Source organism: Rhipicephalus microplus, chromosome 1, assembly GCF_043290135.1.
Source record: "Rhipicephalus microplus isolate Deutch F79 chromosome 1, USDA_Rmic, whole genome shotgun sequence".
Lineage (NCBI taxonomy): Eukaryota > Metazoa > Arthropoda > Arachnida > Ixodida > Ixodidae > Rhipicephalus > Rhipicephalus microplus.
Window position 1 is genome coordinate 252,806,418 of NC_134700.1, and position 12,715 is coordinate 252,819,132.

The window sequence follows — 12,715 nt, forward strand, 5'->3', positions numbered from 1 at the left end:
TACCACGTGAGAAACCCACTCACTATTCTAGTGATCTCTAACGTTCCGCGCATTTGCCTGATTGTGCTATCTCGACAGGGCCACAAGGCCGCAATGATGGCATTGCAATAAACACGTTTTTCTACGAGCCACAAAAGCGATAACCGCTGGGACTTCTTATCGCTGTCAAGAACCTGTGCGAGAGAAGCGTATTGTTTCGTACACGGAACGTTAGAGAGCACAAGAATCACGGAAGGCGTGCCAGTGGGTTTTATCTCATAGTATTTTTTTGTATTTCGCGCGCATTTGTAGTTAGCAAAAACACTAATAATTAACAGATGTAAAGTTTGAAACTGTCTAATCAGACGTTTTGTAAACCGATCTACAACTTTCTCAATGAAAATTTTTATACATCTTCGTTCCTTCAAAAGTTAGTTGAATAAACAGATCTAATTAAAGAATATTTTAAAACTCTGATTGATTTGATTGATATGTGGGGTTTGACGTTCCAAAACCACCATATGATTATGAGAGACGCCATAGTGGAGGGCTCCAGAAATTTCGACCACCTGGGGCTCTTTAACGTGCACCCAAATCTGAGCACACGGGCCTACAGGATTTCCGCCTTTATCGGAAATGCAGCCGCCGCAGCCGGTATTCAATCCTGCGACCTGCGGGTCAGCAGCCGAGTACCTTAGCCACTAGACCACCGCGGCGGGGATGTTTTAGAACAGAAAAAATCGTCGGACTAACTCTAGGCAAGGGTCAGCAACACGCATTTGGTCGCGTCGCAATTGCGTGTGTCGGCATATTTTTTATAAAATCTGGCTAAGTATAGCTGGGGTACCCTGTATATTAGGACACATGTTGCAATAGCAGCATAGCAGCTGAGTAGCAGTGACAATGGTGACAAAAACAAATCTAAAAAAATGAAAACCAGTTTAGTAGATGCGGCACAATATAATGACCAGAGAGACCGATTCACGGTAGCAGCAATCAACCACAAAAGGGTTAAAATTAATGCAGCGTCGATATGCGCCAAAACTGCCAATGCAGCTCAGCAGGTTTCCATTGCCTTGGCTCTTTTAGATCAGCGTCATGAACACATATTTAGCGATTCTATAGCTGCCATTTGTGCCTTCAGTTTTGAAGCTGTGTGCAAATATATATAGGCCAAAAACATACTCGCTGAGAAGTCGCTTACAACCCATACCCTTACAGGGTTCCCACATCATATGGGAAACATGGACGGATTGGTTATCAAACTCAATGAGTTGGCCCCCTCCAGGGCGCGAGCGTTAGCTGTCTGTGGTCATTGATGACCTTTGGGTCAAACTAGAGATTTCTTAAACGGGGATCCGTCAAGTGCATGCAATAATATTGCCCAACATTCCGCTATGGATAGGAGAATCTTTCCACCTCCACATAAGAAGCTAAATAGAGCGCAGGCACTTACATTGCGATTTCTTCAAACAGAAACGTACCCTAACCCTGCCTTTCTCCACAAGCTTTACCTTGAGGTTTATTTAACCAACTTATGTACAAAATGTGGTGATTTAGCCACCTTACATCACATGCTCTGGGAGGGCCCTTCGGTGCACGGCACCGATACACCATCGTCCAGAAAGTGGACTGCGTTCTCCAGAGTCCGGACATAACGTCGCAACTTTGGGCTATCCAGAGGGCCCACAATGCGGTGCTAGGTCTTGGTCTTACTGTCCCATCGCCGTGTGCTATAGGGCGCACGCCTTCGGACTTTCGCAATAAAGTTTTTTTCAAACAAAACCAAATAGGCAGAATCTACTTCACGTTACCCGTTTTCAAAATCTGTCACAACATGCATTGATGTTACCACGTGCACGTAATAAGTCGAGGGAAAGAGCAGCTCTCGCCCCGGAAAGAAAAGGTCTGGCGCTCCTCCTCCGCTCGAGAGTCAGCCGCGACGGACCCACTTTCCAGGAGCTAGCTACTCGGTGGCTTATTAAACTTGCAGCACATATAAAGCCCCGTCACGGTACTCATTACGTGCGCACGTGGAGTGCAGAAATCCCCCTTCCCCAAATCATTTAAAAAGGGGTGCCAAAGTCTGCGGCATGCCTTTTATCAGTCGGACCTGTACCGTCATAGGTCAAAACTAGTCTTTACTTATTTACTTAATAACCTTAGTTGCTTACGTTATTACTTCCTTACTTAAATAATTACTTAATTGATTATTCACATAATTACGTATTTATTTATTTATTTACTTATTTACACTGCAATCTGGTATCAGACCTTGGTAGGGCGTTATACATCAAATACTTATTTAACACGTCGTGGGATGGCAATCATGGCCCAAGTTATGCGTCCAAATGGCTGGCACACCACTTACTTTGTTTACGCTATCACCGTTAACTGGTACAGATTCCACAAAGGTTTGTTTAATCACTGATCATGAACGTTATAGTTGTCGAGATGGAGACGTGCAACCAAGTGTCAACGTGGGTGCATCCAGGCTAAGCCTTGCTATATCTTCCAGACACCTACCGACATTGTGCAAGCTATCTTATGTCAGTGTACAATAAATATTGAACTACTTCTCTAAAACACGTTTTACTTTCGCGTTCCCGTGACGGAAGGACCAACCATGTTTGTATTTTTGCGCGTTCCTCCTTTTATCTTTCCATATGAACACTCCTTTCCTCGACGTAGCCACCACGACTAGAATCGCCACGGGTTACGCCCATTTTCACATTGATCCGAAGATTAAATAATGCTTTAGTTGCACTTCTTAGCTAATTCTCTCGCTCTATCTCTCTCTTCGGCTTGCTTTGTGCTTTCAATTTTATGGCGACATTCGGCACAACGAAGATTTCGACAGCTCGTAGAGAGTGTAGGCGCTCGTTTGAGGTACTTGTGACTATTAGGTTTGCCTTGTTAACCCATAGCTCATACATAACATTTTCGCTGAACGTGGAGTAAGTATCTGTCTGTTTTGTTAATATCCGCATTCGCACGTCTCCACAAATGCCAACAAAAAAAGGGTCCTGTTAAACCAACGCGAACATTATAATGCGGAACTTATTGAGCCCTGACTTGCTCTCGGTCATCTAGAACTTATTCAGTAATTAACAAATCATTAACCAAGCATGCCTATGTTTACCTGTCATGTGAAGCTCAGTGTTGCTTCCATGTTAGACAATGCTGGTTCAAGCAGAAATTTTGAATGTTACTACTTTATAAAAAAAATTACACCATCTCCGCGAAGGAGACCATGGAGTGATGCGAAGAATTGAGGGTGTTTTCAACAGTCTTTTAGGAGCGAAGCTCCTTAAGGCGTGGGCTGTGCGTCCCCTGTATGTAGCCACCTCTCGTGGCTACATACAGGGGACTACATACAGTGGCTACATATAGTGGCTAGCGTAGTATTACGCTAGCCACCGCCCGATCTAAAGGGTACAGCCATATCCATCCGTCCATCCGTCCATCCGTCCATCCATCCATCCATCCATCCATCCATCCATCCATCCATCCATCCATCCATCCATCCATCCATCCATCCATCCATCCATCCATCCATCCGTCCGCCCGTCCGTCCGTCCGTCCGTCCGTCCGTCCGTCCGTCCATCCATCCGTCCATCCATCCATCCGTCCGTCCGTCCGTCCGTCCGTCCAAAAGATGCAAGATGTTATAAACTAGACGGCGGTACGTGTAGTTGATTATGAAAGATGCGAGGTGTTATAAAATAGGAATGATGCCACATATGGCGCGTGTCATCGTTCGATATAGTGCGGCGACGTACGCTAGGGGGAGCGTTGCAATAAAATCGAGTGGGCAAAATGTACGGAGGATTCATGGTTTACCAGGTTTACCTCCGGAGCTTCGCCCACTCATCATCATTCACTTCGTGGATATGGCGGCATTTTTTTAGCAGCGATGGTTACCGGATTGTGGTGTTACCTTTGCGGTGAACATTGCGTGTTATTACGTTGTTAACTTGGTTCGTTACCACCCATGGATCGCGTGAACGTTGTTAAAAATTAAAAATTGCGGAGGGGGGGGGGGCTGCAATACCCTCACGCCCACCTCCTCTATTGTAGAACTCAGCGCACTCCCCATGTTGATACTGACATTGCGGGTAAGTTGTCAAACGTGAAACTGTTACGCATCGACTCAAACAGTGACTTTCCTTTCCCCTTGCTCCTTTCTTCAGTAAAGGTATAGTCTACCAAGCTGAACCCCTGCAGGTTAACTTCTCTGAATTTCCTTTGTTCTTATTCTTTCCTGTTGCGTATAAGTTGCGAAAAAAAAAGTCATCTCAAGTTGTTAGGAGCAACCTTAACTTGGAACTTAAAGTGGATTTTGTCTAAAATTACGTTAGTGACATGGCGATAATCACACAATTTAGGTTTAGCCTGCATTATTTTTGCCTTGTAATCTTCGTTTTTACCATTTTATCCCATAAAATTTAGTCAGAAATCGCAAAAGTTAGCGAGTGAATCTTAAGAATTAGCCGCAGGGATGTGGAGACCTTAACGCAAGCAATGTGCTCGTCTTCAGGTAGTACATTAACCAGTAATTGCAGTCCGTGAGACCCGTTATTTCGACGCGCGCACAAACTCACACGCAAGAATGCACGCACACACGGATTGTATAATTACTAAGGACACGTGTTTTTCATCTGCGACATATGTCAGCCTGGTTGACATCACTTAATTAAGAGGAGAAGGCATTGCATTTGCGGAAGTAAGGCGCGTCAATGTCGTTCATGCTGTTTCCATGCACCAAACTTGCTAAGAAACGAAGTACTTTCTGTTTTGTCAAAATTAAACAGCGTATACTCACGGCACACGAAGGAAGAGAAGGCAAGTTATGATATGAATATTCCGTTTTTTTTTCAATGTCTGCCATTTCCATCAATTATAAAACAGTTCTTCGGTGCTGCTTTCTGTGTTTTTATCCGCGGTAAACCGATTGCAAACTTCTTTTATTTATCAGGTCATATTCAAGCTGCCCACCTGCTTGCAGTATAAAATAAAAAAAAATTTGTTTTAAATCGAGCCAGCGTTTGTTCCGTCTCCTCATTGTTCATTCATGTTCAGTCAATTTGCGGTTTCTCTTATTAGCCTAGCCCACAAACTCTCTCCCAAACTTCCATTCTGCCAGCTGTTTAACTTTTGGGTGCACGTTAAAGAACCCCAGGTGGTCGAAATTTCCGGAGCCCTCCACTACGGCGTCTCTCATAATCATATAGTGGTTTTGGGACGTTAAACCCCACATATCAATCAATCAATTAATCAGCTGTTTAACGTGCTCTCGTTTCAATATACCGTTCACCAATGCCAAGTAAATGCTGAGTGAGGTAACATAATCGACGTTATACGTACTGGAATTGAAGTGCTTCGATGAGGAGCATGGCAAGATTTCCAGCGACGCCAGTCAGCTCAGTGTGGCCGCCATGTTCGATCGCGTTCAGGTACGGTGGGAACTGCGTGGGCATTTGTGAAAAAGAGCTGAAATTCACGATGTACCTTTAAGAGTGTCAGATCTACAAGAGCAGACTGTCCCGCCGCAACGAAAGTTCTCGCTCTTGTCACCACATGTCAACAAGGTGGCGGGAAACGTCGCTGATATATTTGTGTTTGTCGTATATTAGGACCCGAATAAATGGTTATATAGCTGCTACACGAGATAACGGGCACGAAAGACTACTTGGTATGAAAGGCCACGATATTATGTGTTCATATAAGCAAAGCATACAATATTACAAGGTGATTAAATGAAGTCGATGGTTATTTAAATCAGGTGCGTTGGTGCCCTGATACGGTGACACGTCACGCAAAATTCACGAACACGCAATATCAATATATTGCGGGCGCTAGGTAATCTGCTGCGAATGACAACGAGTTGGCAACCCAAAAGTGGCAAGATTGTTAGTCGTTGCTCTGTTACGGGAACGCCGATCGAAACATGGTTTTTTTAATTTTTTATTTCCAGCTTTATATTGTTTCCTGTATTTATTTATTTAGGAATAGGCAAGTGTTATATCGCGTAATTCCGGCGAGTGGGTGCCTAAATAATGAGACGAAGGTGCTTCCGAAATTTTAGAGATATATTTTACAAACGTGTGCGCGCGCGACCTCCAACTGCATGGAAAGAAGTATCGAGTTGCGCAAGTAAAACCTTCATGCAAGGCCATAATACTCATGACACAAGTTCCTAATGTCGCCCAATTATATATATTTCTCAGTCCTCGATTTCGTTCCTCAATGGTTCTGCGCTCAGAAAAAAAAAGTGAGCTTGCGCAATCTTTCAAATTTCGAGATTTTTGTGTACAAGCACATATTTAACACACACTTAATGGCCTAAGGAGTAATACCTTCACACGTGTAAACAGGACTTGTCGGCAGTTTACGAAGTGCTGAAAGAAACCTGAGCATTTTCGAGTTTCCAAAAGCACATGCGAATAAAGTGCTGCTATATGAAGAGACCACCTCGATTTCGTAGCATGTTCCCAATGCTTCTCGAAAATCGGGACTTCATTGAAACTGCAACAAATTAGGAAACCTAGCTTGCCAGATCATTTACTGTTATTTAACCTGTACTCGTCCTTATGAGGGCTAGAAAAATAATTGATTGAGAGTGTCGTAAATATAACGAGGTAGTCTTTCATTACAGCGCGCAGCCAAACGACCGGTTGCGACCATCGCGTTTCACTATATTTTTTTCTTATTTTGAATTTTCAACTTTCTCTAAGTTTACACAGGCAAATCTCTCTACAAGAAGTTTCACTTCTGAGCCCTTATTTCGCACATCTCCCTTTCTTTTCCCCGTGTTCTAAGAACTTCACAGTTTACGACACAAATGCGCGGTAACTAGCGCCTTGGCAAAATTGGGCCTGTGCGCACATCTTCTGAATCTTCGAAAAAAACTAGGAAAAAGTGAAGCATATAGGGAAGGATGTCCCAGACGTCATATTATTTAGCTGAAACAGGAAAAAGAAAACTAGCAGAGAAAAGAAGAAGAAGGTGCACAGGGCAAGCGCACTGTCTTCTTTCCTTCTAAGCTAGTTATTTCTTTTTCCTGTTTGCGATAAAAATATGACACCTGGGATACAACATCAACTAGCCCGACAAAAAATTTTGGGGAAAGGTGTTTCCGCTCCACTAACGTCCTCAGAAAACTTATTTGTAATGCGGCTTACCCTCAGGAGCTTCTTCTTCGTCTACTTCTACTTCTTCTATACAAGTCCGCTTTCAGTTCTTCATGGTATGTAGGGAAGAGTGTTCCCGCTCTACTAACGTCGTCGGGAAACTCCGTTGAAATGCAGCTTACCCTATGGCGTTTCTTCTTCATCTACTTCTTCCCTATATGTCTGGTTTCAGTTCTTCATGATGTGTAGGGATGGGTGTTTCCGCTCCACTAACATTGTTGGGAAACTGCGTCGGAATACAGCTTTCCCTCAGCGGCTTTTTCTTCTACCTCTTCCCTACATGTCCGGTTTCTGATTTTATGGTATGTAGGAAAGGGTGTTCCCGCTTCCCTGACATCGTCGGGACACTGCGTCAGAATGCAGCTTACCCTCAGGAACGTCTTCATGGACATCTTCTTCTCTACATGTCCGGTTTCAGTTCTTTATGGTATGTATAGGGAAGGGTATTATCACTCCACTAACGTCGTCCGGAAACTCCGTCGGACTGCATCTTACCCTAAGGCCTTCCTTCTACATCTACTTCTTCCCCATATTTGTCTGGCTTCAGTTCTTTCCGGTATGTAGGAAAGGGTGTTCCTGTCCCACTAACATCGTCGGGACACTGCGTCAAAATGTAGCTTACCCTTAGGGGCTCCTTCTTCATCGACCTCTTCTTCCCTGCATGTCCGATTTCAGTTTGTTGTGATATGTTGGGAAGAGAGAGAGAGAATAAACTTTATTGGGTTCCAGCATGCGGGATTCCCTCCGGCCGCGCAGGGCGTGGGGTTCACCCTATCTCACGTTACACTAGAAGTCCTAATGTCACGCGGGCCTAGACCTCAAGGCCTTCGTGCCCCGTCGCCGCTCGGGTTACTGAGGGTGTCCCCCTTTCGCTTGGCTGTTCCCGCTCCACTAACGTCTTAAAGAAACTGCGTCGGAAGGCAGCTTAGCCTGAGGGGCTTCTTCATCTACTTCTTCTTTCAAACATGTCTCGTTTCAGTTATTTATGGTATACAGAAAAGGGTGTTCCCACTCCAATAACGCCATCGGGAAACTGCGTCGTAATGCAGCTCACCCTCAGAGGCTTCATCTTCTACTTCTTCCCTACACGTCCGGTTTAAGTTCTTTATGGTTTCAATTCTTTATGATATATAGGGAAGGGTATTTCTACTCCACTAAAGTCGTCCGCTAAAATCGTCCGGATAGCCGTTACCTTCTTCATATTTAGGGGCCCGGTGACGAGTGGTGGGATTTCTCTAATTTCCGCAGCGCATATCCGTTTATGATGAACCATCACTAGATGACACACCTCGACTACACTAAACGCCGACAAGCCTAGACTTTATTTGTTTATTTGTTTAATAATTTATTTATTTACACATACTGCAGCGCTAATTGCGCTATGGCGGGAGTGAGTATACAAGGATACACAGAAATATAACTAAAAACAATGGGAATAACGTCGTGTGAACAAAAATATCAGAACAAAGAAAAAGAAGGTACAAACGAATACTATTTACAAACAGATTAGCATATTTCACACATATGTGTTAGGGATTTCGCCTACAAAACTCTGCGATGGGCATGAACGAACGCAACCGGGTAATGAATTCCAGTCTTCGTTGGAACGGGGAAAAAACTTGAACATATTTGTTCGAGCATAGTAAGACCTCAAATTTAGGTTGCAATAACTCCCCGTCATTGACTGTGGGGCGAAGTTTATGCACTTCTTGTTATTTGACAGTTTAACTGCGGAAGAAACGGTGCTTAGTGAGAATTTTAATTACTCTATTCTGTGACGTGAATGAATAGCAATGAAGATAGAGTAGAAAAAGGTGACAAATCGAGGTCGTAACGATAACATATGAACCTTACTGCCTTTTTTGAGGACTGCTTCCTGTTCTTGAATCTCGCAATTCTTATACGGGTTCCAGATAACGGACGCGTAGAGAAGTACAGGACGAATTAGCGATTTATATAAGAGGAGCTCTGTGTCTTTTGGGGATTTTAGACAGAGTGCGACGTAGATAGCCTAGGTGATTTCGATAAGTGCCTCGCACCTTAGAAAAACGAAAAACAATTTGCTCACCTTGACGTAAGCTACACGCAGCACCGTTCCGTTAAACTTCATTGCCTTTGCAAAGGCCCTTCTTGAAGCGTGCCTCACAAAAGCTCAACTGATGGTCCTTATATATGTGTACCTTTCCCTAATACACTGGGTCATTGTTAATATTCATGCGTCAGGGCCTTACGTAGACGCACCCTGACGTTACTTTTTAGGCGATAACAGGAAGGTCTCTGAAAGTCTGCCAGCTCCGTTTTCCGATGTTCACCAGCGCAGAGTGATGATAAAATCTACCGTTAAAGTACCACAAAAACGAGATAAATAAAGAACAACATGCACGCAGCAGCCAGAGAAAGCTTGTCCATGTCCGTTATTCATGCATTATAAAACTGCTTTTGTTGAAGCGGTATACTGTACCGCACTGTTAACTTTCCAGATCATAAAAGTTTTTGTTCCGCACATTTTTCTGCAGTACTTTTCTGGTGACATAGCAATAAATCTTGTTCAGGATCACTTGTGGCAGAATGCCCTAGCGAATAGGGTGGCAAAGCAGATCATTACAACTCTACGAACGCAGTACACGCGACACGGAAAAGATAGTAGAAATGGAAGACTAGTAAGTGCTGTTTCTTGGTTTCTCTCCTCAACGACCGTGTGCTCTTCGCTATGAGCGTCACAGCTGCAGAGTCCTATTGAATCACGCACTTGGACACTACTGTATATATGCACAAATACTCCTGTTGCACTTAAAGTTTCGCGGTGATATGGTCTTTCAAATTAGCGCATAATGAATATAAGAACAGTGCAACAGACAAGGACTGAGGAAGATAGCACACGCAGCGCTGACTTTCACAAACTTCGTCATTATCTTTGTCAGTCCTCTGTTGCGTTGTTCTATTTATTATACTCTATATGAAGAGAGAGAGAGAGATAAAGATGCAAGGAAAGGCAGGCAGGTTAACCAGATGCACATCAGTTATGCTACACTGCGCTGGGGAAGGGATGAAGGGTAGAAAATAGGTTGCACACGCCCAAGTTTCTACCCTTCCCAAATTAGCGCGTAACAGAGATCACCAAAAATATTAAAAACTCTGTCACGGTATCAGAATAAGAAATTCAAAGTAGCTATGTGATGTAGTGCACATGAATGCTCGCGAAAAAAATTGACCTGCTTCAAGGCAGTGCGCTTGCACTATCACGTGGATATATTACTTCCGGAGCTAGATTTAACCAATGGCCTTCCGTGTTACCAGGCTCTAAATCTTGCGATAATCAATTAAAAATACCATTCGACACCGAACTTAAATACTGAAACAGAGTTCGAACAGGGTAACGTATGTTCATAGCTAATAATTGGTGGCGTTAAGCGTCCCAAAATGATATGATTTTGAAAGACGCAGTAGTAGAGGGATCCGAAAATTCCGACCACCCGAGGTTCTTTAACGTGCACCTAAATTTAAGCACACGGGCCACCAGTATTTTCGCCTCCATCAAAAATGTAGCGGCCCGACAGAGATTCGACTTCGTGACCGTTCGGCGCAGCAGTCAAGTACCATATGTACTAAATCACAGCGGCGGGGTTTTAGTGCGAAACTAGGCGCAAAAATGACATTTTTTCCGGCATTATTATTCGTTGCCATTACACATTGTATTCAACTCATTTCAACGAAACGCAGATGTAACGGAAACTCATTGCGAGTATAAGAAATTTTTGTATATGAAGACAGCCGTGTCAAACAAACTTTATTACAAGAAAAATTTGGGACCTCCCTGGTCCCCTGGTTCTCTGGTGCGTTCAAGAGAAGCATTTCAACTTCGTGGGACTCTAGAACAACATTTTCCTGTGCGAGTTTGTGCGTAATTTTGCTAAACATGTTATCCATGGCGCAAAGCTTGGTTTATGAAAACGCGAAACAAACAAAAAAAAAACAGATGAGTGCCAATTTTTCGTTCTTTCTTCCATGTGACTCTCAGCGCTTTGTCACATAATATGAGCGAAAGAAGATGGTATGAAATAAACTTAGAGAACATGAAAGAGTGAGAAAAAAGTTCTCTATTATTTGTAAATAAAAGCGTTCTAGAAAGTTCATGAATGTCGGCAGGGGTGCGCCAAAGGAACACTTCCACCCCTCCCTTTTAGTCACAGTAGCGGAACTTTCTCACCGCGATGAAACGTCGGTTTGCGTCCCCCCTCTCCCGAAACAATATCCTGCCGATAGTCAGAAGCAGGTACAAGGTACCCTTTGTGATCTACCCGCAGGAAATTTTTTCTCTACTTTTTCGTTTTTCTTTAATAGCCTCTATGATTCGCTTCAGCAGCGCGCACAGCCGGAGCTACTCACAGAGGCCACACCCTAACCCTCAGATTCTCACGACGGGGCGTGTCTATCGGAGTTCGTTCTGACCTTTTTCCTTACCGGGGTACGTCGTTCACGGGAGTAACCCGGGTGTAAGTCCAACACGGGAGTGCATACCCAAATGTCACCTGGACATTAAAAAGCGCCATGGAGGTCCTGTACGACACGCCACCCTCATGGCTAGACAGGCTCGCACGGCGAAGGAGTGGCTTTTCGTAAAGTCACATGAACACAAAAAATGGCAAAAAAGCTAATTAAAAAAAAAAAAACACGAAGAATGCCTTCGTGGGATTACGTCACCAAGAATGCACGATAATTTGACTGCAATTATAATGTAATTGTGTATCGGTAATTAAATGAGGTATGGCTCGCGGGTGATAATTAAACTTTGTGGAAAGGGTGGAATACTACTTTATCACGCATAGCAGTGTGCTGCATTTTCTGCTTACAAGGTTCAGAACTCCTCGACGTACCGTATGCCATTAGCAATATGTAGTTAGATTTATTGTACATCTTCAAATTCACTCTCCCTATAGTGGCTTCTGAAAGACTGCCAGTATTCGACATATAAATAAATAAATAAATAAATAAATAAACAAATAAATAAATACATAAATATTAAACAAATAAATGTCATACTAACCTGGTGCCCTAAGCATGGTGCTTATGCGCAGTGCACAAATGCCAGTGCAACTTGCCGATCATAGAGAACGAGCAAAAGACGATTTACGAAGGCCGATGTCGCAGTAGATCAATCATATCTCGGAAATGTCTCACCAATTGTCTCGCGCTCATCTCTCTTTCTCATCACGCAGCGAAACGAAAAAAAAAAATCTAAACAAAGCGCCATGAACACAGCATCGAAGGGCCCCACGAATCAACGTGGTCAACGGCTGATTATGGAGGCGTCGAGAGAGCTCGATTAAGACGGCCCTTATCCGGCTGCCGCTAATCCCATGTCGACGAGCGCGCTTCCCGAGTGCACTTCCGTGTTCTCGCCGCACGGGGTCGTGGCCGCGCAAGGGAGCCCGGAGTGCCTTCGCGACTTTCTCCGAATTCGTGCTCGCGGCGTTGTTCTCTGCCGCGTTTCTTGCAGTTGCTGCTTTGCCAACTCGCTTCCTCTTGTGGCTCTTGTTAGCGCG

The 12,715-nt window shown here is 43.9% G+C and overlaps 1 protein-coding gene across 1 annotated transcript in view; it reads right to left on the reverse strand.

Annotated features, from left to right (window-relative positions):
• Positions 1 to 12,715, reverse strand: part of LOC119164522 (cholinesterase-like) — a 35,098-nt gene that overhangs the window by 1,710 nt on the left and 20,673 nt on the right. The window contains exon 11 of the mRNA XM_075868466.1: positions 5,347 to 5,472. Coding sequence (XP_075724581.1) covers positions 5,347 to 5,472 — 126 coding nt within the window. The remainder of the gene's footprint in view (positions 1 to 5,346; positions 5,473 to 12,715) is intronic.